General features: G+C 39.3%; 2 protein-coding genes and 1 long non-coding RNA gene across 8 annotated transcripts; 1 reads left to right on the top strand and 2 right to left on the bottom strand.

Moving 5' to 3' along the window:
* Positions 1–977: 977 nt before the first annotated feature.
* Positions 978–1,553, bottom strand: LOC139192782 (uncharacterized). Its single transcript, XR_011577117.1, has 2 exons — positions 1,432–1,553; positions 978–1,275 (listed from the first exon to the last, which is right to left on the bottom strand). It is a non-coding gene; the product is annotated as an uncharacterized lncRNA (long non-coding RNA).
* Positions 1,554–9,046: 7,493 nt separating this feature from the next.
* On the top strand, positions 9,047–9,430 carry LOC139192979 (uncharacterized). Its single transcript, XM_070815926.1, has one exon. It carries the CDS (start codon positions 9,047–9,049, stop codon positions 9,428–9,430), a length of 384 nt encoding a protein of 127 aa, XP_070672027.1.
* A 4,010-nt stretch (positions 9,431–13,440) lies between these two features.
* Positions 13,441–19,307, bottom strand: LOC103400517 (aspartic proteinase 36-like). Of its 6 annotated transcripts, none has more exons than XM_029095660.2 (11): positions 18,178–19,307; positions 17,601–17,816; positions 17,010–17,139; positions 15,342–15,569; positions 14,899–15,123; positions 14,638–14,803; positions 14,427–14,495; positions 14,250–14,346; positions 14,051–14,123; positions 13,859–13,930; positions 13,441–13,748 (listed from the first exon to the last, which is right to left on the bottom strand). In XM_029095660.2, exons 3-10 carry the CDS (start codon positions 17,036–17,038, stop codon positions 13,912–13,914), a joined length of 906 nt encoding a protein of 301 aa, XP_028951493.2. In that variant the 5' UTR covers positions 17,039–17,139; positions 17,601–17,816; positions 18,178–19,307; the 3' UTR covers positions 13,441–13,748; positions 13,859–13,911. The 6 variants fall into 6 exon arrangements, with proteins under 6 accessions (XP_028951493.2, XP_028951492.2, XP_070671206.1 ...); XM_029095659.2 differs by having other exon boundaries at positions 18,824–19,185; XM_070815105.1 differs by lacking the exon at positions 17,601–17,816 and having other exon boundaries at positions 18,824–19,016.
* Between the last annotated feature and the right edge of the window lie 8,655 nt (positions 19,308–27,962).

Genomic DNA, 27,962 nt, shown 5'->3' with positions numbered 1-27,962 from the left:
GCGATGACATTGAACCATGTTTCGTCGATGATGTTTTATAATATAGAAAACTTCATTCTAATCCTTGGCAAAGATGACTTTTAGACTAAAATCATGAGTAAGATCAAAATGTAATTTAGTCCTTTGGTACGTTAATAACCTCATTTATTAATTACATTTTGATTTTTTAATAATTTATCTTTTTCTTCCTTATTTTAATGTATTAATTTTATTTCATTATAATTATAATTTTCATTTCATTTATCATAATATATTTTATAGTAAACATTTAGATAAACTAAGTTTTGTTATACAATATATTTCGATGTATTTTGTCTTCTTCATTTAGGTACGTTAAATTCATTATAATACATTTCGGCATACACATTTAGGTACATACATTTCGATACAAACATTTAGGTACATGAATTCAATATAATGCATTTCGGTACATACATTTCGGTGCATACATTTCAGTAGACACATTTAGGTACACACATTTCGAGACACACATTTAGGTACATTAACTTAATATAATACATTTCGGTGCATATATTTCAGTACATACATTTTGGTACATATATTTCAATACATACATTTCGGTACTAACATTTAAATACATTAAAATAATATAATACATTTCGGTACTAACATTTAGGTACATTAATTGAGTTTTTCAAGTTTGAAGAATGTTAGATAAAATTAATAAATTAAAAAAAAAACTTTTTTTGGTAAAAAAATAAATTAAAATTTGTATATTAATAAATTAAAATATTTAATGAGAGACATTAAATAAAATGCAATTAATTATTTTGAATTACGGACACATCAAGGGACTATGATCAATATATAATCTAACACCAGGTTTAATTTAAATTTCAATCTTCTTGAAGGATTAAAGTTAAAATTGTGAATTGCTTTCTTGATGGAACAATTACAAAACGGAACTTAGTGCATTTTTTAGCATTGAACCCTCAAGACTGTTCAGCAACTATAAATAAGTTGGTGTTATTTATTATTTATTCAAATAGTCCTCACATTTGTAACTTGTGTGGTTTAATAGGAACACACAAATAGTTTATATAATGTGAGAATTAAAAACTTTTGATTCCGGGGTTTCCTTATGCTCTTCCGAGTATGCAGATGGGGCGGCAGACGTTACTTTCACCACTTCCTTGGGACAAACACAGAGACCAGCTGCGCTGCATTTGCATTTGGCGGGGTTATCGCAATCTTTAGGTGTTGTGCACAGACCAGGTTGCCAAAGATTCACTGCTTCGACTCCAAGTTGCACACCTACCACAAATATTTCCTTAATTATTAATTAGAAATATCACATGCATAATACAATATATGTGGCAAGTTGCATAATTTTACAGAGAAAAGTCGACCAGGGAAATATGATAAAAAGGTGAATGAGTGAAAAAAAATTATATGAGCAAAGTATTTTACCAGCAGATGCAACTAATAAAGCAACGAAGAAAACCAGCTTGAGCGAACCTTTATCCATGTTTCAAATTTTTGATACCAGAGAAAAGTGATTATGATTGTTGTGCGCTTGTAGTGCGGTGCAAAACTTAATTTATGAGTTGCTATGCTTCTCTAAATCTACGAGTAGTTGAAATTGAGAATTGTTTTCAATAACTTTAGGTCTTTGTAATGTTGGAGTAAGCTGAGTATATTATTGTAATAATTGCATATCTGTACACGTTGGTTCAACGAATCGTCTCATGCATGAGTTTTGCAAGTTTTACAATTTGTCAAACATTAATAGTAAATTAGTTGGCCCGAATCAGATTCCAAACTATATTAGTTCTATTTCATGCCTTAAATAATATGGTGTCTAAAATTAGTCAGATCTTGAGTAGCTATAAATTTAATTTCTATGCTAATTGTGTTATATGAGATCAAATCTTTTGCAATTAAAATGGGTGTAGGCTCTATCTGATTCCAATCATTGATTGATACGTGTCTAAAAAAAATCTTAACTTTATTGTATAAACTTAATATATGTCAAACAATAATTGGTGTCACACAGAGACCACATATTTTGGATGCAGAAGATTTGATCTCGCATTATACGCTATCCAAACTTATAACTATATATATGCCGTGTTTGAAATTTCTTTCCTGTCTATACTGTTTGGATCAAAACTTGAACTTTGGGCTCAAGGAAGGAGCTGGCCCGAAAGAAGGCCCAAAAGGAAAAATAGCCAGAGCCTAGTCAAAGCCCAGAAGGCAGGGAAAGGCCTTTTCTGACTTAGTGCAGCTCATGAAGACCACTTGCTTACCTACCCAAAGGCCAAGTGGTGTAGACTGATCAGCTACACAGCCCATAAAGCACTTTATGGTGGCATTACATGTAAAAAAGCTGATGAGTCATCACCCTCAAACCGCATTCGGGCAAAGCTGTTGCTACAGAAGCCCAAGCCGAGTTGTCTATATAAGAAGAAAGAAAATCCAGGAATAAGGACACTCAAACAAACAAACAAATGCAAGTACAAACTCTGCTCAAAGTCAGATTTGCCTTCAAAACAAAGCTGTAGTCAGCCTTCATCCCTCTCGGGACAAGCCTTCATCCCTCGCGGGATAACTCTCCCTCCAAACCTTTGTAATAGCTCTGCTACCCTGTTCAACCTTGCTGTAGTATCGATTCATCTTTTGTAATCTCTCTTTATCCCTCTAAAGCCTTCAGACCCTTGACAAAACTACAAAGATAGGAACCTACAAGACGAGCAGCCTTACCCGATAAGGTTTAACCTTGCCCGACCTTCTTTGCTTTGTTTTTATCTTTTCAATATGTTGTATACATCCAGTTATATGCAAGTTATTTCTAGCAATATGACTATTAAAAGGCTTTCTCAATACTTGAATCCGATTTGAATATATCTTAAGTGTTCAAATCAGATCCAAGTCCTAAGCCCTCGGGCATGTAAATCTGATCAGTGAAAAGTCCTTGGCCTCAAGGCATAAAAAAGAACTTTATGTGGACTTAACCCATCCACGACAGTCCTTGATAAACGAGAAGTCCGAAGTTACTTGGGGCGCAAGTAATCGACCTACCCTCTAGTTTTGTTTCTATTATATTATGATTACCATAGAACGCTTGAGCATGGAATGGATTCTGATGGAAAGCCTCAAGGCCTACACCTAAGGCCCCACAAAGGCGTCCATTTGAATTCATTCCGTTCTGCGGTCTAGAGAGTTTAAGTATAAGAATGAACTCTGATGGGAAGCCTCAAGGCCTACACCTAAGGCCTCACGAAGGCACCTATTTGGGTTCATTCTACTTCTTAGGCTCGGGTAATCAGAGGTATAATAGTTAGAAAACTCCGGCAATCATGAGAACAAATATGATGTGTTCGGGCACTGGTTTAGTTATTTATGGGAAGCCTCAAGGCCTACACCTAAGGCCCCACGAAGGCACCTGTCATAACTAACACGGTTTCTCGAATATATACATACATACAACTAAAACTCGACATCCATTTCACATCTGCCATGCTGAAGATGGCAGTGGCACGCCTGAGCACCTAAAAGTTAACCTTGATTGTGAGCCTCAAGGCCTACACCTAAGGCCCTACAAAGGCACCTCTCAAAGTTAACCATGTTCTTCTCTTTCAGCCTTGCCCGAAGAGTTTTGCCCGACGAGACTTGCCCGACAAAGCCCGACAGCGAAGCAGAAGCCCGACAGCAGCCCTCAACCGGCGCCAACCTCCAGGGGAGCTGTGTGCTCGTCGGCCAGGAAACATCCCCGACGGAAATTCCTGACGCGAACATAGTTTTGGCACGCCCAGTGGGACTTCCCTCATTTGATCCGAAGATATATGTTAAAATGCCAGAAGATGTGCAAACCACGTTATTACAAATGTTACAAAGATTGGAGAAAGCCTCCACAAGCTCCATAAATGATACAGACTCGGTTCCTCTCGAAGGAAAGAGACGTAAAGCCAGCCAGCCAGAAGAGTTGGTGATGACCAAACCTGTAGTTCCCTTCACAGAAGCCCCTGTAAATATGATCAATATGACATGGGTTGAGAAGGGAAAAGAAAGAATTACAAGGGAACCAGAAGAGGAAAGATTGGCTGAAAAACCTACAGGAGGGGTGATTAAAACACCCGGATATCCAAAAGCAGCCATAATCAAGGGGATGGTTATGTGTAGTAAGTGCCAATGCGAGTGTGAGCTCGAAATTCCCCCGGCTGGAGTCCTCATCGATCATGAACTGATCAGGAGAAAGGAAGAAGACGTCAGAAGAGAAGCCCGCGAAAAGATTAAGCAGGCAACAAAAAAGAACACTTCCCGAAGCGTCTTTCAACGACTAGGAGGTGATTCCCAACCCAAAGCTTTGTCAGAGGTATTTCGAAACCATGAAGTTTCTGATGAAGCGGAAGACATGGAAGCCAAAATACGAAGTGGTGCAGATCATCCTCAATGTGGCCAAATGGGGAGGGAAATCAAGAAGATTGATAGCATGACCAATCCTGGTAGAAAAGGAAATCCTGCCCACCTCGGGCGAAAATGGTATGTAGTCGGGAAGAACGGACAGCCTACCAAATCGATGGGAGCCTCTATGGTCAGGAGGGTTCAAAGGCAGCACAAAGCCTACATGAATTCCTTGAAGACCCCCACAACATCTAAAGCCTCCAAAAATCAAAAGTTGGAGAAAACAGCATCTGGAGGAAGTAGTCAGCTCCGATGGAGAAGTAAGAAAGAGGTGGAAAAAGCCAACAGCAAGACGGAAGGCGAGGGAAATCAAGTGCCGCAGAGCCAACACCCTGGGAAGTATAGGATCTTGAGGAGAGCTCAAGAAGATCTAATCATGATGCCAACCCCAGGGTGGAAGCCAGGTCTTACCCGTGCTGAAACTATTTCATCTGAAAGGAAACCACCTTCTCTGCCACTGGTGGATCTTTTTGGTGAAGTTCCAAAACAAACACTGTATGCGGACTTGAACCAACAGCAACTGGAAGGGGCACCAGAACCATTACTTCCAGCTGATGCGATGGCCTGGTTGGATGAATTTATGGACCAGATTGGGGGCAATAAAGAAGATCCGCCCGAGCCTAGTAATTTCCATATCAACATGACATATGTGTTGTCCGCCACGTTTGGTGCCAGACATGATCAACCCGCTACTATGGAGGGTGATTACTTGACAATTGAGCCAATGATGGCACATGTCAATGTAGAGGTAGTTGAAGAAGAAAACTCGGGCAAGGTTGAATCTTCAGAAGCATCCAAAGGCGGTCCTTTAAGGATTTACATAGATGAGATGGTGTTTAGCCGCCCGAACAGCTCGTTGGCCAATCATCTGAAACCCATATACGTTACAGCTCACCTAGAAGGTGTGCCCTTCAAAAGAATTCTAATTGATGGAGAAGCAGCTGTTAATGTGTTACCAGCCAAGCAGATGAAGAAAATGGGAAGAGGCACGGAGGATCTTATTCCCACGGACCTCACAGTTTCTAGCTTCTCAGGCGCTATCACTAAGACTCATGGGATATTGCCTCTAGAAGTGGATCTGGGATCTAAAAAGATAATGCTGGCATTCTTTGTGGTGGACTGCACTTCCACTTATGGGGCCTTACTCGGAAGAGATTGGATCCACCAAGGCTTGGCCATACCCTCTACTCTTCATCAACAAGTGGCTGTTTATCATGAAGCGGGCACGGAATGACCAGGCTTTTGGGAAATGGTAGAGGCCGAATCACGGCCATTTCTCCCCACAGCCAATGTTGCGGAAGCAAGTTTCTACAACCCCAACGTGGAATCTTGAAGTGTTCAGGAGCTGACGAGAATGGCCGCCCTACTAAGGTGACGGCCCAAAAGCTTTTGGAACAAGGAATGCTCCTTACTAGAGAGGAGTGGGATAGACCTTGTATCCTCCCAAATCCCCTGCACCATCATTGACTGAACAAAAGAAGAGAGATCAGGTAATGGCAGTCAGATCCCTGATTAAAAGACTGTTGGTGTATGGGAAGGGAAGAAGGCAAGAAAGGGAGTTCTTGGACAGAGAAGGACAGGAATTGCAGGTGGGAACTTCAACCAGCCAGCATGAAAGCAGGGAGGAATCTTGCAGGGAAAAACTGGATAGGGCCATTCAAATGGCCGAGTGCATATATGATCTAGATGGGCCAGACGACTTGCCCGAGAGCCCGGAGCTGGTCAAATTTTTGTGTACAGAACCAGATAAGCCACCACCAGAAGTCCAGGATCCTCTGGAAGTTATTAATTTAGGAACAGATGAGGATCTGAGACCAATACAGATCAGTGGTTTGTTAGGGGTTGATGATCGGGCAAAGATTATTTGTCTTTTGCAAGAATTCAAAGACTGTTTTGCTTGGCATTATACCGAGATGCCAGGCTTAGATCCAACCTTGGTGGAACATAGAATGCCCATCAAGGAAGGATATAAACCTGTCAAGCAAGCACCACGGAGGATGTCAAAGGAGATAGAAGAAAAGGTCAAAGAAGAGATTGAAAAGCTAGTGAAAGCTGGCTTTATCAGACCAGCCAAATATGTGGAGTGGTTGGCCAACATCGTACCCGTTTTAAAAGCTGTAACAAAAGCGATACGATGTTGTGTGGATTACAGAAATATTAATGGCGCTACACCAAAAGATGAGTATCCCATGCCCATGACCGATTTATCCATAGATGCAGTAGCAAAACATAAAGTCCTATCTTTTATGGATGGGAATGCCGGGTATAATCAGATAAAGATGGCTCCAGAAGATATACATAAAACAGCTTTTAGGTGTCCCGGTCATGTAGGGGCATATGAATATCTGGTCATGCCATTCGGGCTCAAGAACGCTGGTGCAACTTACCAGAGGGCAATGAATGCCATATTTCATTATCTAATTGGCCAGAGCATGGAGGTATACATCGATGACATAGTGGTAAAGTCCAAGACAGAAGAACAGCATCTAGAAGATCTCAGACAGACATTAGCAAGGATGAGGATCCACAAATTGAAGATGAATCCAAAGAAGTGTGCGTTTGGAGTAAGAGCGGGCAAGTTCTTGGGATTCCTGGTGCATCAAAGAGGTGTAGAAGTGGATAAGAACAAATCTCGGGCAATAATGGAGTCACCTTCACCTACCAACAAGGTGCAACTCCAGAGGTTACTCGGCAAAATTAACTTTTTAAGGAGATTCATTGCTAATTTAGCAGGCAAGATCCAGCCGCTAACTCCTTTACTAAGGTTGAAAGATAAAGAGAAATTTGAATGGGGACCACCGCACCAACAGGCCTTTGACAGCATCAAGGCCTATTTAACTTCTCCACCAGTGTTGGTGCCACCTCAAAGGGGAAAACCCTTGAAGCTGTATATTTCTGCCTCTGAAAAGTCAATCGGGAGCTTGCTAGCCCAAAATAATGAAGGCGGGAAGGAGCAGGCAGTGTACTACCTCAGTAGAATTCTGACCGAGGTAGAAACAAGGTATTCCCCGGTAGAAAGATTATGCTTGGCTTTATATTTCACTGCCAGTAAGTTAAGACATTACATGTTACCTTGTCACGTGCACATCATCGCCAAGACAGATGTGATAAAGTACATGTTGTCAAAGCCAATGCTCACAGGAATGATTGGGAAATAAATTCTAGCTTTATCGGAATTCAGTTTTCAGTATGTACCCCAAATGGCAGTTAAAGGTCAAGCAATTGCCGACTTCTTGACCGAGCATCATGACTCTTCGTGTGAGGTGATCAATATCCCGGGAAGCTTAGAGGTTACTAACATTTGGATCCCGCCGAGAAAAGATATTTCGGGCAAAGAAGACTGGGTCCAGCAAGAGATAAGAAGAGTGGCTGGTCTCTAGATCACTCCTTGGAAGTTGTATTTCGATGGATCCCACACTCAGAAGGCTTCAGGAGCAGGAATTGTAATTATAAACCCTCATGGAGTTTATCATTATTATTCATTTCTCCTGGACTACCAAAGGAATACTAATAATCGGGCAGAGTATGAGGCCTTAATTATTGGTCTGGAAATCTTGATGGATCTAGGGGCAGTAGAGGTAGAGGTCTTTGGGGATTCAAAGTTGGTAATAAACCAGTTAAGTGGGGAGTTCAAGTGCGGACATATTACCATGGCAGGGTATTACTTGGCAGCTACGCAATTATTGAATTTCTGGGATTCTGAGATATCGGTCAATCTTGTTCCCAGGGAATCCAATTTAGCTGCCAACGAGATGGCACAACTAGCCTCAGGAGTGCCAATACAAGAAAGGAAATATGGGGTAGATGTCGAGATCCAAAGAAGAAACCTCCCTTCCATCTTAGAAAGGGGATTCAGTCTAGATATAATGGTGCTAGAGGCCGAGATAGAAGATTGGAGGTCACATATTATTCATCATTTGAAGGATCCTTCTTCACCTACAAGCAAGAAGGATAGACAGCAAGCAACCAAGTATGTCTTGTGGGCGAAGAACTTGCTAAGAAAAACTCCAGATGGGCTACTATTGAAATGTTTGGGCCAAGAAGAGTCTATGAGGGTAATGGCCGAAGTACATGAAGGAGTATGTGGAGCACATCAGGCTAGGACGAAGATGAGATGGTTGCTTAGGAGGTATGGTTATTTCTGGCCCAACATGGAAAAAGATTGTAAGTCTTATGCCCGAGGGTGTGAAGAATGTCAGAGGCACGGACCTCTCCAGCATGTGCCCTCAGTGCCTTTAAATCCAGTGGTCAAGCCTTGGCCCTTCAGAGGATGGGCGATGGACTTCATCGGGCAAATTTATCCAGCTTCTAGTAAAGGGCACACCTTCATAATTGTAGCAATGGATTACTTCACCAAGTGGGTGGAAGCATCAGCAGTAAAAACCATAAACTCAGCCATAGTCAAGAATTTTATCAAGACCAAGATTCTGCACAGATATGGGGTGCCCGAGACCATAGTAACGGATCGTGGGCCATCTTTTATTTCAAAAGAAGTTGAGGAATTTGCAAGCAAGTACAAAATAAAGATGATCCAGTCCAGTCCAGTCCGTACTATCCTCAATCAAATGGTCAGGCAGAAGCTAGCAACAAGATCCTGGTCAACATTATCAAAAGGATGGTGATGGATAGTCCAGAAAGATGGCATGAAAATCTGGGGAACACTTTGTGGGCATACAGAACTTCTAAGAGAGCAGGAACAGGAACAACTCCTTATGCTTTAACTTTCGGGCAGGATGCAGTGCTCCCCGTGGAAATCAACGTAAGTTCTGTAAGAATTCAAAATCAGTTTGGGTTGCATAGTGAAGAGTATATTGAAGCCATGTGTCAAAGGATTGAGGACTTGGATGCCGCCCGAATTGAAGCTTTGAACCAGATCCAAGAAGGAAAGCGAGCTGTTGCCCGAGCTTACAACAAAAAGGTGAAGATGAAATCTTTCAAGGAAGGGGATTTAGTATGGAAGACAATCCTCCCTCTAGGAGCTCAGCTCAGGGGCTTTGGTAAATAGAGCCCAACATGGGAAGGTCCTTTCATTATTAGTCGTGTGCTAGATAGAGGTGGATACTACCTGGCGGACCTTGGAGGAAACAAACATAAACATCCCATTAACGTTAAATTCTTAAAGAAATATTGTCCTACGTTATGGGATGTCAGAGATTGTTATATCGAAGAGGATGCGAAGTAAAGCAAGCTTCAGGATATCATTATGCAGTGTGTATTTATCAAACATTCAAGAAGATAGAAAGACAAGAGTTGCTGAGATAATGTATATTTCATTTCGACAAATTGATAAAATTTACAAAAGGTTCTAAACCAACGCATTACAGTCAATTCTCTTTCTGGATGCAATGGGATCTTCAGCTGATTTTCCGATGTTTTCATGGATGGAACCCGATTAGATGATCGGGTTGTGCGGCCAACATGGGCCTGGTAGAGGATCCTCAGATAGGACCATCGCCGTATGTGATGGTCAAGCCCGATTTATCACCGCAACAAGCGAGAAGACGAGCCTGCGAGAGGAAACCATCTAACCAAGGGTGTTGAAGATAGTGAGGTGTTCGACCAAGGGTGTTGGAGACAGCAGTCTTTTGAGAAAAGCCATTTTTCTCACGGAAAGGAAGTTTTAGGAAACCCCACTCAAAGCTTAAGGGACCCATTTCTCAACGCTCGAGGAAGATGGAAGAAAAGAGTGAAGAGGATTTGATGGCTTGACAAAAGAATTCCGAACCAGAATTTATAGAAAACCAGAGGGTAGTTCAGAGGTCGTGAGAAGCGTAAGGGGCACGGGGTTGCCTCCATCCTGTCTAGGAAACACGAAGTTCCAAAAGATTGAGATACACGTATGCAGATATTCAATCAATGATGGCGCCTGGGATTCCAACCTTAACATTGATTGAAGGGGGCACTGTTTGGATCAAAACTTGAACTTTGGGCTCAAGGAAGGAGCTGGCCCGAAAGAAGGCCCAAAAGGAAAAATAGCCAGAGCCTAGTCAAAGCCCAGAAGGCAGGGAAAGGCCTTTTCTGACTTGGTGCAGCTCATGAAGACCACTTGCTTACCTACCCAAAGGCCAAGTGGTGTAGACTGATCAGCTACACAGCCCATAAAGCACTTTATGGTGGCATTACATGTAAAAAAACTGATGAGTCATCACCCTCAAACCGCATTCGGTCAAAGCTGCTGCTACAGAAGCCCAAGCCGAGTTGTCTATATAAGAAGAAAGAAAATCCAGGAATAAGGACACTCAAACAAACAAACAAATGCAAGCACAAACTCTGCTCAAAGTCAGATTTGCCTTCAAAACAAAGCTGTAGTCAGCCTTCATCCCTCTCGGGACAAGCCTTCATCCCTCGTGGGATAACTCTCCTTCCAAACCTTTGTAATAGCTCTGCTACCCTGTTCAACCTTGCTGAAGTATCGATTCATCTTTTGTAATCTCTCTCTATCCCTCTAAAGCCTTCAGACCCTTGACAAAACTACAAAGATAGGAACCTACAAGACGAGCAGCCTTACCCGATAAAGTTTAACCTTGCCCGACCTTCTTTGCTTTGTTTTTATCTTTTCAATATGTTGTATACATCCAGTTATATGCAAGTTATTTCTAGCAATATGACTATTAAAAGGCTTTCTCAATACTTGAATCTGATTTGAATATATCTTATGTAGAGTCGAGCCTAGGATGTGGTGGGGGTCCGGGCTACAGTAGAGTCGAGCCTAGGATGTGGTGGGGGTCCGGGCCGGGATGTGACAATTTGGTATCAGAGCCAATCCCTAGTCAGAAGTGTGCCAACGAAGACGTCGAGCCCCTAAGGGGGGTGGATTGTTAGATCTCACATCGTCCAGGGGAATGGATCATGTAAGCCTTATATGTATATTCCCATCTCTACCTAGCACGAGGCCTTTTGGAAGCTCACTGGCTTCAGGTTAGAGGCCTTTTGGGAGCTCACTGGCTTCGAGTTCCATCGAAACTCCGAAGTTAAGTGAGTTCGGGCGAGAGCATTCCTAGGATGGGTAACCCACTGGGAAGTTGCTCGTGAGTTCCCAAAAACAAAACCGTGAGGGTGTGGTCGATGCCTAAAGCGGACAATATCGTGCTATGGTAGAGTCGAGACCAGGATGTGGTGGGGGCCCGGGCCGGGATGTGACAGTGTGTGTGTGTCTATATATATGGGATAGGATCAAGGGAAAGATTTTGACAAATATTTTTACACTTCTTTTTAACCTTTAGATTTTATATCATCCAATGGTCCTAATTAAAAGTGATGCAGAGGATTTGAATTAATAAATAACATAAATGATGACATGGAATATAAATAATCATACATAAATAAAATCTGCAAAACATAGGAGGGAGGGATGAAGACCTCCATTGATTTCGTGATTGCCCAGAACAACCAAATTTGGTCTTTGTTCATGACAATTTGACCAAATGGAATAAAGAGTGATAATTACAACTTAAGAACTATCTAAAATTGAAGATATCAAAGTTTTACCATAACCCAGTTCTCACCCAAAATGCTAAGAATGAAGACTTAATTTAGGGTTTAAGTTTGTTTATTTAACAAAAGATTAAAGAGATTGAGTGATAGCTTGATATGCTTTGTGTGCTTTGGAATATTGTATGAATCAAACTAAAGTAGCATTTAGTGAACGTGTTGGAAACTTGTTTATCATGACATTGGGATTAGGTTTTGATGAACAAGTTATATCCTCTATAATTTTTGGACGGTGCTCTTGCAATTCAAGAGTTAAAACCATAAGCACTTCTATAATTAAATTCCACTCTTATGTTTTTCTTAAGAAAAATCTATTGGTTTCATTGCACATATATATATTAATCAATTAGAATCTACGGGATATGGGGTTTCAGAAATATGGAATTTGAAAGAAGAAGAGGAAGAAGAAGGATTGTTGATTTTTTTTCTCCTTACATGATTCTTTTTTTTTTTTTTTTTTTTTTTTTTTTTGAAAAAATAAAATTACTTAAATTAGTTTATTTATCTATTTCAATGTCACTGCCATGTCAACGAGAACAATTTAAGTTTTACTTAGGGACCGCTAGATTAAACTAGATCTAAAGGTTGGAAAGAACTGTAACAATATTTGTCAAAATCTTAGTAAAAGGGTTTTCTCATGTTTTTTTTAATAGATCAATTCAAAACCTTTTAGCATCAAAATTTTGACGTTACAGTTTTAAGAAATGAATAATTATTATGTACATAGAGGCAACTAATTATGACGTTACAATGCCAGCATCCTAGCACACATCTAATGAGAGGCAACAATCCACGACACTGAGTTAGTTGCACTTATGGATTGCTTTCTTGAAGGAACAATAACAAAACGGAACTGAGTGCACTTTGTTGCATTGAACCCTCAAGACTCTGCATCGTCGACCATTTAGCGATTACTTGAGCATTATGTCAAATATCACGGGGATTCTTTTTGTTTTGCACCACAGTCATGCTTCCGACAATTGACTCTCCTTGACATACTGTTAGCACATCTTCCAGGTACAGGATTGTTTGCTTCCAGTGTGTAGACCATGATCTTGGCCCTGTGGAGAAGCCCATCAATTTATTGACACTTCGTAAGCGACAGACCAAAATAGGCTACAAGAGCCTGAATGAAATCATCATCACGTTCAGCAACAAGCTTGAAAGGGACCCCGAAGGAAGCATCTCCTGGAGTCATCTTAGATATATCCATTGTCTTGAGTAGCTGACTGTTTGTAAAAATTTGGTTTTGGTCAACGGTGTCCACAAGGGGCTCCATCATGGCTTGCTTCTTGATGCAGCTCATGTCAAAGCCATAAACATTGTTCCAAAGTTCTATCTTGTCCTCTTTGTAGTCTGCGTCTCTCTTTTCTCATGTTCTTTTGTTAACCTGCTCATTACTCTAATGATTTGAGTAGTGGGTTTTTTTTTACTGTAACTCGATAGGTTCAATATTAAGGAAATTATTTCAAACACGGAAGGGGCGAATTAAGATGACTTGGAAGAATGAACTGAAACAGAAAATTATAATACAAGTACATAATGCTTCAATTTTTGTATTTGAGTAATTTCAGTTTCACTTTCATTAGGCTAATTTGCTATCTCGAAGAGGAGGATAGAAATCAAATCCCAAATATTTCTATCTCAGTGCACATAACATACAAACTTGAATGCTGAAAGCTGTGTAAATCACATATACAGAATGAACAAACGCATCAAGAGGAGCACATTGCCAGTTTTTCGCAGCTTGATTAGTGTGTCTCTTGATGAGCCACTGCTTCCACTTCGGTGTGCTGGGTGAAAAGCCGTAGAGAAATTCACCGGAGATGCGCCTGAAAAGAAATATGACATTAGTGAGTATTTAACCATAAACTCAACAAACAACTAAGTTTGTATGGGACGGAAATTAGAAAGAAGAAAAGAGTAGTTTAATTAGACTTACAGTTGTAATTAGCCCAACCGAGTTGTTGACGGGCTAAATCATATACCACAATCTTATCCCTTAGAATAAGATCTGCAATACAAGTTACAAAACAACTACTTTAAATATAGTAATTGTAATAATAATAATAATAATAGCATTAAATATTGTAACATTTTTCTGAAATTTTCAGGGTAGTGTTAGAGGCCTAACCTCCTAACACTGTCAAGCCTCGGCTTGCCCCATGAGCTTTCTTGAAACCTAAGCACCACATAGCAGCACCAACCTGTAACCAATAGAATAGAACAAACCATTCAGTTTACACATTCCATACAATCATTAGTACGATGATATTCATTTGCTCTGAACAAATAGCATTTTTTGTTTCTTTTGGTTAATTCGGAAGCCTCACATGAGATCCTGAATATAGCAGGTAGTCTTGTGGTTTCAAAGTCATTGACACACCAGCTGCAAAGTTGAGTGTGACCGAAGGAAATGACTTTCCCAAACTGAAAGGTTAATGGAAATACATTATGTCTTGGTTTTTCTTTTAGAATGAGTGACTCTGTGTGAAAAAGAGAGAACTAACCTGGTGTAGATCAGATAACATTGCGACTCTCCTGAAATGATCAGACACAAAGTTGGAAGCTGAAGTTATCTGCACAAGCAACAAAAACAAAATCAGCTCCGAACAAAGAATAGAGATATTGCACAACCACACACTCAAGAACGGAAATGATTTAAAAGTTAAAAAAGAATAGTAATTGACAATGGCAATCAAACAAAGTAAACAAACATACTGCATGGACAAGAGGTTCATATGCCTCTTCTACAAAAAAAGCCAACGTGGTTCCCGTGTCAACTAAAGTAGCACGCTCATCTGATGTTCTGAAAGTTGCTGGATCAATGGGCAAGATTTGTCCATTGACTGCAATGCTTTCAAGATTTATTGCATAATAAGACTTTCTGAAATAGTAATTAAACTAGTTATATTAACTCAAAAGATAAAATACTCATCAAATTTTCAATTAAACAAAAAAGTTCAAGGATATAGTGCTTACTTGGGGACAAGGGGAGTATACACAATACTCGGCTCCAAAATCTCCCCAAGTACGAGTATACCTCCACCATTTCCATCTCCCTTTAAACAGTGAGAGAAGACACTCGGAGTTATCCCTCGAGAGGATAACTGTGATATGACAGACAATGGGCCTTGGCTTAATCCCAATACCCCATTGAGTGAAACCTCAGTCCTAGCCAAAAGACCGGACACCGTGGTAGCACACCTGTTTCCAAAAATATCAAGGAAATAATGTACTCAGCATCATCATCTTTTGCTACTAGCTATGTGGCAACACTACCAGGCAAAGTACACTAAATATATATATCTCAATTTAGCATTAATTCTAACAATTAAGCTCTAATAAAGAGATGCTGAGAATTTTTAATTTTAGCCAATTAATAATAAACAGATGCTTGAAATTTTACTATTTAGTTTACGCACCCAAAAATAATGGGTGTTGAAGATCCATGTGCAACTTGAGAGTGCACTGGAATCATATCAAAAGAAAACTCATCTGATACGAAATAACCGGTGGTTTCTGCTCCGCCCGTATACGGAATATTATACTCGCACTGGTTGCTATCGTCAGAGCAATGTTTGCACCTTCGGTCCGAACAAGGGAGCAGTCCCGCAGTAGAGGAATTGTCAGTCATAGAGACTAATGGGAGTCTGTTAAACATGTTAAAGTACACTTAGGAAAACGAAATAACAGATAGAAGATTAGCATTGAAACAAAACTCCGGTAAACATGTATATAGTCAGTCATGATCTCAATTCAAGAAATAAATTACACTTCAAAACTATTAGCTACGTTGAAGGATTTGAGAAAATGAAGAAGAAAAGAGGAACCATGAAGCAAGAAAATGAAAGGCTCTGTATTCAGTAAAATGAAACCAGGGATCGTCACAAATCAAATGAGCTGCAGAGCTATTTATACAGCTATAATCTAAGCTTTACTTAGCTCGGAAGCCTTTAACTATGTAATCTCTCCTAACAAACATTTATAGCCACTCTAACGATAAGGCCATATACAACAAATCACTTATCACTATCCCCCAACCCCCAGATAAAACAAATCTCAAATGGGGAACCCCAGTTTTGAGATTAGCACAATGTCTCACAAACACAGGGCTATGCAATCCTTTGTTGGAATGTGACCTGTGGGCATGTACTGAACAATACCATCATCCTTCTGAACATTACGGCTGATCATGATGTGTGGACAGATCCATTTTTGAAGACAATGGACAGTTTGGAAGATCTCTTAATTGGTTCTGATTGTGGGAAGTGGATGTATCGAACAACATATGAAAAACTACCTCTACTTTTAAACCAACAAAAGGTGGCTCTGCTAAACAGAGGACTATGAAGTCCCAACATCTCTGTAGACTTTTGGTGGACGTTCACCAAAACAGCTACTATTTACAGGAGTTGTACGCCTTGAAATGGAGCCTGTTGATTTCTGGACTGAGAACTGGATGTGTTTGTGGACGGAGAAGGAAAGGGTCTCGTGGACTATTCGACAAAACTATAAGCATTAGGCATTGAAACTAGATCTTGTGGTTGAGGATAAACAGGAGCAGTAGGCATGTAGCTTGCAGGATTACCCTTCATGGGATTTACATGCTCATAACATGGGATTTAGCATTTGAGAAAATGAAAAGAATAAAAGAGGAATAGGAAGTAAGAGAATGAAAGGCTTTGTGTTCAGTAAAATGAAATCAGGAATCGTTACAAATCAAATGAGCTATTTATACAACTACAGTGTAAGCTTACTTAGCTAACAAGTCATAAGCCCTTAACCAATTTTTTGTAACCTCCTAGCAAACACTTGTAATCACTCTAATCACCTGGACCAATTACACAAGGCCATATACAACCAATCATGTAAGGACACTTGCCAATTAGTATACCAATATCTATGACAACAACCACCAAGGTTTAACCCACTAAATGGGGTCGGCTACACCAACATCTATGACAATAGACAATTAATTTTGTACCAGTCTCAAAATGTCTCTAAACCGTTTAGCAACGGTTTAAACTGGCAAAACTTAAAAACGTTAAAAAATAGCATACAACGAAAGAAAAACAAAACAAAAAACTTACCCCAAGTCCATTAAATAGAGGGCATACATTGCAGGAACTGCAGGAAACCCAGAACACCTCACTGCCGGTGTCAATCAACACATAGAACTCTCTTGGTGGAGAGCCTATTTTCACCTTCGTCAAATAGACCCTAGATTCATAAATCATGCAAGAAAACTAGTCATTAACTTTCTATACAAGTATAGTTTTAATAAACCTAATTAGAGACTAAAATACAAGAGAAATATGATATAAGAACTTGCTATAGTTATGTCTCAGAAAAATTATGCATGGTACTACCTCAAATTGCTACCTTCTACAAATTTAAGACAAAAGTTATATATGAGTAGAATATCATAAGGTAGTGCCATAAATTGCTATAATTATGTCTGTTCCTATACAACAGCTTCCAAGAAAATATATATATATATATATATATATATATATATATATATATATATATATATTATATAGGTTCAACTTCCAGCATCAAATAAGTAAATTAATGTCATGCAGTTTGAAGCAAGAAAACCCAAAAACTTGATTACCCGGCCGCTAAACCTTACCATACAAATTTTACACGTACGGATAAATAAATAATGAAAAGATTACCCGATGGGAGAGTGGATATGCTTTGGGAAGGCGACCGACAATTTTACAACACCACCCAAAAACTGGTGGTGCCTGACTGTGTCCTGAGCTTGGAGCTGCTCTAACTCGACACGGTGATTCATCGGAAATGCTCTATGTAGATGAAAAACATTTCCGGCGGAGACAACAAAGATAGAAATGACAACCACCAAGGCAAAAAGCACGCAGGCTCCCATTCTGCTAAGCATATGAAAAATTAATCAACCTGAAATGTAGTTAAAGGGGCTATGGGTGCAGTTACTCAGTGACCATAAAGCTAGCTAATGAATTTAATATCGGGACAAAGATAGATTACGGTGGTTGTGTGCTTGTTCCTTTTTTCATATATAGGAAGGTTCTTATTTCTTCTTCCTCTGAGAGAGAGAGAGAGAGAGAGAGAGAGAGAGAGAGCATGAGAAAAGAAAAAGGCCCGGGAAAAGTTTCTTATTTTAACTTCTCTTGTATTTTGTTGCTTTATGTTTGTGGGTGCACAAAGTGTACAATTTTCTCCTGCAGCAGCCTTGAAGAGCTTAATAAATGGATTGGATTGGAGAGCTACCTTTAAGCCCAAAGTTGACAAGGGTCACTACTTTTGGGGTCCATTATTTTCCAGAAATGTCAATTGAAGCTTTTAAGCTTCTTTTGTTAACCCTAAACAGAAACAGGCCTCCTCCTCTTCCAGTAGTACTTGTGTAATAAAGGGAGAACTCATTCGAATGGGGGCCTGTTTGTATGTATTTGCCTCGTGTGCTGCTGTTTGTATGCTTTTGAGCTTTTGTTTTCCTCTTCGGCTTTTAAGGATTGACGACATTTTCAGTATTCCTACTTCACTTCCCTTTCCTTCCAGTTAAAAATTGAAACCTTGCTTCTAGCATACCGTTTTACTCTTTCGCTGTTCACGTATGTATACAAACTACCAAACCGGAGGATCGCATTAGTTAATTCACATTTGATTTGTTAATTATACGGATTATCCTTCATTAGTTTAACCACATGTTACTTGTCAGATGCTGATGCAACCGACAGGGCGCTGCTTCAATCGTCTAAGCCATTCCTGCACACTATTGTTTACTGTAATGCGTTTATTTCCACTTTGTTAGCCAGCAGATTTCTGTTGCCAGACTCCACTTGCACCTTTATACCCTAACTCATCAGCTAGTATGCGTACCTTTATAGTCATACACTTCATATCTAACGTTACGTACCTTTTGGGGCCAGAACAGATATAAAAGTGAGCCTTGGGATGTAAATACAGGAGAAGAGTTTCGGGTGGGTGCAGGACTAGCCGAGGCTTACAGTATGACCTGGTGTGCTGTGGAGTATTGTGAAGCCAGCGGTGCTATCTTGCACAAGCTCCTGCAACACCACTCTCCTAACATTCCTCACTTAGGGAGGACTCTCATTCACCAAGCCATCTTGTGTAACAATGAAAGAGCGGTAGAGGTTCTGTTAAATTGCGGTGCAGATGTAGAAGCTCCAATTAAGACAACAAATTCAGAAACTGGCTGCCCGTTCACATGGTGTCACGACTTGGATTAAATAAGATTCTTCAATGATTGATTGGTGCCGGGTGCAATATCAACTCTCACACAAAATCTGGACCAACTGCACAAATGATCTGTGCTAGTCTGCTAGATATAAACACCAGGAATGCCTTACAATTCTGGCTTCGGACGGTGCTGATTTTGGCCTGGTGAATTCAGCTGGTCAGAGTGAATGCGTAATAGCAGAGTCAGCAAGGTAGGCTCTTGGCTTCCGACAAGCAGTTGTAGATATGGAACACTTGTGGTGCATTGGTATCATTCGAGAGTTTTTTGTATTTAAATGTGTATACGCGCACAATATATGTATCAATAATTTTCAGGCCAGAAATATACCCTAAAAAGGATAAACATGAATTAATTAAAATGATTTTTTTTATTTTGACAAAAAAAATGATTTTTTTATAAAATAATTATAAGAAGAACGCATAAATCACTTAGGTTTTAAATTAACCTTTGGGTTAAAACATAAATTTTTGTTTTAAACGAACCCACTCATTTTTCAATAGTTGAGTCTAAAATAAGTTTTGGGTTAAAACCTAAAATTTGGGTAATTTTAAATACAATGAATATAACGGCTGAGGTCGAATATGATCAAAACCACGGTAAAAAAAAAGATCCAACGGTCCAAAATTAAATCTAAAGGCTAAAACAATTGAAAAAAATATTTAAATGAAAATTTACCCAAAAACTCTATAATACATGTTCCATAAGGTCCATTTAGTGAATTTTTAACTTTTCTCGGAATCTAAATATCTGAATATTGAAATGTTTATAAAAATAAATATGATAATCTTTATTTTGAAAAAATTACCAAAAAAAATTAGTCTAAATTCATTCTTTAATAATTTGGGCTAAAATTTTAACCAGAACAACTGGAGCACACAGACTGTTTCTGAGTTAAATCTAGATTTTCTAAATTAAAAAGTTTAAATTTTAACCAAAAGTTGGAGATGATCTTAGAATGATTCTTTCAAAAACAAAGGTTAATATGTCCCACACATATTAATCAAAGGAAAACTAATGAAAATGGCTTGAAAACTTTGAGTTTTAACGATAAGGACAAAATAAAGGGTAAAGTGAATAGTATCAGTATTGAATTTTTAATGTAAAAATGTGGTTTTTTGTTAAAGTAAATAGTACCAAAAAAATTTTCAATAAAGTTCCCATTAATCAATAAAAAAAAATATAAGAAAAAAGCAAAAAAGTATGATCAGACTTTAAATACCCAAATTTTAGTAGTTTAATATGATGTAGTTCCAAAAGTCAGCCATGACATGCATCGCCTGGTCCCAGTTGTTAGATATGACAAGGATAGCCCGATCCCAGTTGTCAGATATGACATGGATCGCCCCATCCTGGACATTTTGAAATTTTAGGTTAAGCAACAAAAGGACAGCTAGAACAGGATTGAAGGAATAAAGCATTGGATTATAAAATTGGGGTGCAAGGATACCACGCAGCGCAAGCCAATAGGTAGCCCACATTAAGCCAAGCCTTACCCAGATAACAAAGCGATATAGAAGTCCGGCGGAAAGGACAAAAAGTCCAAACCAAACAAAAGACAACGATGCCGTGGCCACTACAGAGAATATGTAGAAAGGAGGAAGGCATGGGTAGTTATTCAGTTTGCAGTCGCAACTAGCCGCATCGGCGGAGAGAGGTTTGACAAAGTAGCTCGAATCCACCCCACAGGAAACAGAATGGTAGCTAAGGCCAAAAGGATGGTCAAAGTCAAGTGTGTTTGCGGATTTGGACGAGGGTTTTGATTTTCATAGTCCGCCATAATGGTGGTCGAAAGAGGCAGCTGAGAGCAGAATGGGAGAAATAAGAAATGAGAGTTGAGGTGGGGATGGCGGTAAGGATGTGTTTGAGTGCTGTTAGGGAGTGGGGGCGGGGGTACTATTTATACTCTTTTTTCCTATGTGTGGTCAAAGCATCTGTCTTTACTTTTGCCTTTGCTATCCACGAAATTGGATCCCCACAAAATGGATTCCGAGAGGATCCTTTTTCCGCTTGCCATCCATCCTAATGGGTTACTTTTGCCATCCCAGATCCCCCAAATACTATAATGGGAACCATAAATCATAAAAGGTGAACTTTGTGGAGTCAAAAATATTCACTAGGCGACATGTGGATTTTTGGACAAAAGAGGACAAAAATACCCTTGAGGCATACTAGGATTCCTACGCCCGAGCAGCGGGCAATCATCCTCAACCAAGTCAAAAATGCTCCAAAAAAGAGATAAACAATTCAAAATCTATCTAATCAAATCCCTTTTTGCAAGGTAACCTCCAAAATAATGTTAATTGGTTAATTAATGGATTAATTACCCAATTAATCCATTAAATATCAATTAAATCATCCAATTAACCACCAAAATATATCTCATTCAACCCTAAAAATAGGCAATGGCCGGCCACCTCCCTTTCTTCCTAACCTTTTTCATTTTTCTCCATTTTATTACTCCATTTATACAAATAATCAATTTTGTAACCACCAATTTATTCTTTAGGGTTTAATTAGCCAATAAATTGACCAATTAAACCAAAATCATAACCACAAAATCCCTTCAAGGCTGGCCACACCTTGAGGGAAAAGAGACAAGCCTAATCCTATAAATAGGATCCTATTTTCACCAAAAATTCATTCCAACACTTTGGCAAAAATCCCAAAATTCTCTAAACACTATTTATCTCTAAATTCTAACTTTGGCATCGGAGGTTCTTCGGCCAAAACCCCCCCATTCATCGTGGGCGCGTGAGGCTCTTGGCCTTAACCTAAGGTGTTAATTGTTTTGTAGGTGCAAAATTGTCCAAGATCAAGGAGAAAGAAATTTGCATCCACAAACTTGAAATACAATGTGAAGCTTCCAAGACATTCGTTGAGCAATGGTAATCCCTTGCATAAAATGACAGCTTCAAAAGGTGCCTCTATTCTTCTCAGACGAAGTCTCAATTAGATTTATGCTTAAATTAAATATCAACCTTATTATTTATCCGTAATTTAAAGTCATAAAATCTAAAAAATAATTCATGCAATTAAATATCAAATTTTGTCACTTAGTACTACGGTATAGTGATATTTCTCTTCACTTGTAAGTGAAAGGTCTTAGGTTTGATTCTCGCCAATGACAAATTTGAACCACATTATTGTTAGTCCATTATGAGGCTAAACCTACCTCTTCCCTCTTAGTGTAGATAATATCGTTTATTCAAAAAAAATATCAAATTATATACATACTCACAAATAAATACAACAACAATACACGTGAAATATGAGTTCGAAAAACCTAAGAGCTCCTAATTAGAATTTAGGTAGGATTTCAAAAAAAATAAACCCAATTATTCTCCAGTTAAAGATGAGGACATTCGAGGTAAAGTAAGAGTGGCCGCAATTGAAGATCAGATGAGAGAAAATCGGTTAAGGTGGTTTGAAAATGTGAACCGAAGACCTACAAATGGTCCGATTAGAAAATGCGACAATGAAACGAAGGTTCAGGGCAAAAGGGGTAGAGTAAAGACCTACAAATACTTGAAAATAGACTTTAAGAATAGATATGGAGTACGTGGAGCTAATGGAAGCTTTGACGTAAAAATGAGTGCAGTAGCGTTCTATGATTCATATAGTCGGCCTCACTTAATGTGATTATGCAAATCCTTATTGGGATTCTATAATATTTTTTAGATAGTTTCTTGATTGTAATTGTATTCCTTCGGGACTAAGATTATATCTCCCTAAACACTATAAACAAATGCACAGTGGGTTAAGATAACATATACCACAAAATTCACCAATTTTCTCTTCTCTCTCTTGTTGCTGGCCTCCTCTCCATCTCTTTATAATACCTTAGTAAAATAGCCCTAAAACAAGTTATCAGCATGCTCCCGCTGCTGCGTTAAGGACTTTGAGGTGGTTCTTCTACAACTAGCATTCAAAAGCTTTCTTACCTTCAAGGATTGTGACTTTCACACTACTATTCTTAGTTGTTTTTTTTTTTTTTTTTTTGGTCTCAGTTTCATATCTGAACTTAAATTTGTCTGATACTTTAATACTTATGTTAGGTTTTCCGTCAAATTTTCTATTAAGTGATGATGTAACATAACTTTGGCCCATCATGTTTGTCAAGAATTATCACTAGACACTGTGGCTTGGATTTACAAGAGATTCTCTCATCCACGTGGCTAGGGATGAGCAACGGCTATAGCGGGCGGGTAACCGTAATTATTTACCCATTTACCCTTTTTTTTTACTCGTCTACACGTTTTTTATCCATTTATATATACATTTAACATGCATTTCCGTATTTCAATCATTTAAATCCTCATACCATTTCAATGCAGAAAGTTTAGGATATATATATAATTTATACATGTACATAAGTTAAAAAAAAACCACTTTGATACGAGCATCAAGTCTCAACAATGTGTATAGCAGTGTTCCTATGGCAAGGCCACCCACTTTACCCTTTCCTTCTCTTGCAAAACAGAGATGAATATCACAACAGGCAAGTTTAAGAATTAATCTACTTTTATCATGTCATTAGGAGGTATTGGGGTTTACAATAAAACTGATCATTTTTGTCATTAATAGGCAAATTTAATAATGCAACATGTCATTAAATCAAAAGTAGGCAAAAAATAATATGTATCACATGTACTATATGAACTAATAAATTACTTCAAAATTCGATTTTGTATCGTCCACGAAGCATCAATAAAATGAGAAGTGATAGCCATAAACCCTCTCTTTTGATTACTTGAAGAGAACCGACTGTTTTGCCGTAGATGAGATATAGGATAGCGAGGAGACAGATGAGCGACAAGATTCTGAGATATGTCGAATAATTTTAAGGTTTTTTTAGTTTTTTTTCTTATTTTATATATATTAGAATAAACGGTTAAATAGGTATCCATTTATAACCGCGGGTAATACCCATAACTGTCTATTTAAATTTCACGATTAAACGGTTATACCCATAACTGTTTATTTATTTAACTAGCCACCCTTAACTGTAACCATTAATTTTAAATGGCCGGGTAACCATAGTTACCTATAGCCGTGGATATTTTGCCCATCCCAACACATGGCAAACATGGTTGGTCAAAGTTATACCATGTTACCACTTACGGAAAACTTGACGGAAAACCTAACGGAAGTAATAAAGTGTTAGAAAAACTAAAATTTAGGTATGAAATAGAGAAAAAAAAAATAAAATAGAAATGTGCGAATGTCACGATACTTGAAGATAATAAAATAAAAATTGTTAAAAAAAATAAATTTCAAATTCATATTGGCAGCATCATATCTAGGTAGAAGCAGAATGTCTCCCACACTAATCCAACACTCGATCCTCAATAACTTTTGTATGACTTTTGACCATAACACCAGCATTTAAAAAATCTTCAATAAAAAAATTACCCTTACTCCTAAGCCATATTAAACAAAAACCTATTCTTATTAAATTTTCATTTGTAAGTCCAGCATCATTCCACCAATCACCAACTCCAGAAATACAGTCTAGACAACGGGGCCCTACCCTTTCCGATTGGACTGACTCGGGGAAGGGTTAATCTTCTCCGGAGCATGCTACACCGGCTTTTCTCCGTTTGTTAGATTTTTTTATTTTTTTACATAATTGATAATGTGAAATCAAAGCGAAAAACTTTTTTCCCTAATTCAACCCTTTTTTCTTTCTTTGAGTTTTTTCGCACATTGTCGGCTAATCAACATATGTGTGTGAAGGGCAAAAGACTTTGTGATTCACGCCAACAATACTCATTTTGTGCTTGCTTAGTACTTGCGCTAAGGATCAAAAAGCTTAGTATAAAAAAAATAAAAAAACACTTTTCTATGAGTAGCAAAGCTAAAAGGCTAATTTAGATCGATACTCACCCAATCCTGCATTAACAACCCCAACCAAGAGGAATGAAAGCTCATCAAGAGCTGCATTAACCCCAACCAAAAGGACTTGGTGACCCAATCAGGAATTGGAAATCACACTAGGGACTTAAATGAGTCCCAAATGTCCACAATAGGGACTCGATGCTGGCTAAGGTTGAGAATTGTTTGATTTGAGCCATGAGACCAAAAGGTGACTGGTGATGATGGCTTCCCAACACTTTGTGTTCGTCGCAGGAATCTCCTGGCAGACGAGCACACAGCTCCCCTGGGAGAATGGCGTCGGTTGAGGGTATCTGTCGTACTTCTGCTTTCTTCTCGGGCTCGCTCGGGCAAGCCTTTGTCGGGCAGATCTTGGTCGGGCAAGACACACTTCGGGCAAGGCTCGTCGGGCAGTTCTGAAAGAGAAAGACAGAGTTAATTTGAAAGGGTGCCTTCGTGGGGCCTTAGATGTAGGCCTTAAGGCTCACAATCAAGATTAACTTTGTCGTGCTCAGGCGTGCCACTGCCATCTTCAGTATGGCAGATGTTGAATGGGTGTTAAGCTTTAATTGAATATGTATACGCCCGAGAAACCAAGTTAGATATAACAGGTGCCTTTGTGAGGCCTTAGGTATAGGCCTTGAGGCTTCCTGTCAAACTAAACCAGCGTTTGGATGTATCATATTTGGTCTTTTAAGGTTGCCAGAGTCTTATCACTATTATATTTTTGATTATCAGAATCCAAGAGGTAGGACGAACCCAAATGAGTGCCTTTGTAGGGCCTTAGGTATAGGCCTTGAGGCTTCCCATCAGAGTTAATCCTTATACTCGGACCAACTAGACCACAACATGAAATGAAGCTAAATAGATGCCTTCGTGGGGCCTTAGGTGTAGGCCTTGAGGCTTTCTATCAGAATTCACTCCCTGCTTAAGCCTTTTCTATGAATCAAAATATAATAGCAACAAAACGGAGAAATAGATCGATTACTTGCGCCCCAAGTAACTTCGGATTTCTCGCTTATCAAGGATTGTCGTGGATGGGTTGAGTCCACATAGAGTTCTTTTTTATGCCTTGAGGCCAAGGACTTTTAAACTGATCTTTAAATTACATGCCCGCCGGGCTTCAGACTTAGATCTGATTTGAACTCTGACGCGATTCAGATCGGATCCAAGTGCTGAAGACTCATTTTCACTATGACTTTGCTAGAAATAACTTGTATATAACTGGGAATATATAACATGTTATTGTGCTTTTTAAGAAAAAGAAAAGACAAAGACAGAGCAAAGATAGTCGGGTAAGTTTGAACCTTATCGGCCAAGGCTGAACTTCTTACAAAATCTATCTATGTAGCTCTGTCAGAGGTCTGAAAGCTTTTAGAGGGGTTGACGGGGGAGAAGAGGATACAAAATGAATCGATACCACCATGAACGAGGTAGCAGAGCTATTACAGGGGTTTGGGAAGGTTTATCCCGAATGGGATGAAGGCTTGTGCTGACTACAGCTTCGTTGAAGGCAAATCTGGCTTGAGCAGAGTTTTGGCTTTTGTTTGTTTGTTTGAGTGTCCTTAATTCTGTCTTCTCTTCCTCCTTTTATAGACGGCTTCAGCTTGGGTTCCTGTAGCAATGGCGGTTGCCCGAATGCGGTTTGGTGATGACTCACTAGCTTTTTTACATGAATGCCACCAATAAAGTACTTTATTGGGCTGTGCAGTGACTGAATAACCTACCCCCTGTGGTCTTTGAGCAGGTAAGCAGGTGGCCTTTGTAATTTGTGCCCAGCCGAAAGCCTCTTTCCTGCCTCCTAAGTTTTCCTCTGGGCCTTGGGTTTGGGCCGACTTTCTCTCTGGCCCAAAGTTCAGATTTTATCCCAAACAGTGCCCCCTTCAATTGATGTTAAGGTTGGGATCCCAAGCGCCAACATTAAATGAATAACAGCATGCGTGCCCTTTGAGCTTCTTGCGACCTTTAAGCTGCCTTCTGGTTCCCTATAAATTCTGGCTTTGGAAACCCTTTTCAAATCATCACCTCTTCTTCATTTTGGTCTTCACCCTTCATCCACCTTGAATCCTTCCGTCTCCCCACTAAGAAATGGGTTCCTCAGGTTTTGAGTGGAGTTTCCTGAAACTCCCCTTTCGTGAGAAACAAAAGTTTTCACCTGATGATTGCTACCTCCAACACCTTTGGTCGATCACCCCTCTACCTCCAACACCCTTGGTCAGGCGGTCTCCTCTTGATGACTGATCTTCCCATCACTTGTGGTGATAAGTTGGGCTTCATCATCATACATGGTGAAGATCTTGTGGGAGGGTCCTCTACCAAGCTCATGTTGGCCGCACAACCCGATCACCTGATTGGGTTTCAACCAAGAAGATAGCGGGAAACCAGTTGAAGACACCAACACTTTCAGAGGGGATCAAATGTAATACATAAGATTTGGTATCTTGTAATCTCATCAATTTGTCGACATGAAATAAGTATTTTTTTCTATTTCTGCATCTCTGCCTTCTTTAAATGTTTGGATGAACAAAATACCGTATGCGAATTTCTACGGTCTGTCTTATTCTGCTCCCTCTTTGATATAGCAATCCCTAACATCCCATAATGTAGGACAATATTTCTTCAAGAATTTTGCATTAATAGGGTGTTTCTGCTCACTGCCTTCGAGGTCTGCCAGATAATATCCTCCTTTGTTCAAAACCCAATTAATAACAAAAGGACCTTCCCATGTCGGGCTCCATTTCCCGAAGCCACGCAGCTGAGCGCCTAGCGGGAGGACCGTTTTCCACACTAAATCTCCTTCCTTGAAAGACTTTAACTTCACCCTTTTGTTATAAGCTCGGGCAACAGCAATCTTTCCTTCTTGAATCTGGTTCAAGGCTTCAATTCGGGCTGCATCCAGATCTTCAATACCTTGACACAT

The sequence above is a fragment of the Malus domestica genome, chromosome 16 (genome assembly GCF_042453785.1).
Source record: "Malus domestica chromosome 16, GDT2T_hap1".
Lineage (NCBI taxonomy): Eukaryota > Viridiplantae > Streptophyta > Magnoliopsida > Rosales > Rosaceae > Malus > Malus domestica.
This window is presented reverse-complemented; position numbering and strand designations above follow the sequence as displayed.

Bases quoted from the DNA above. Each gene is read 5' to 3' on its own strand.
- LOC139192979 (XM_070815926.1), top strand. From the start codon at position 9,047: ATGGATAGTCCAGAAAGATGGCATGAAAATCTGGGGAACACTTTGTGG.
- LOC103400517 (XM_029095660.2), bottom strand. From the start codon at position 17,038: ATGTATGCCCTCTATTTAATGGACTTGGG. The intron at 15,124-15,341 runs GTGCGTAAACTA...TTTTGGAAACAG, and splicing joins TCAACACCCATTATTTTTGG to GTGTGCTACCACGGTGTCCG. The intron at 14,804-14,898 runs GTAAGCACTATA...TTACTATTTCAG, and splicing joins TATACTCCCCTTGTCCCCAA to AAAGTCTTATTATGCAATAA.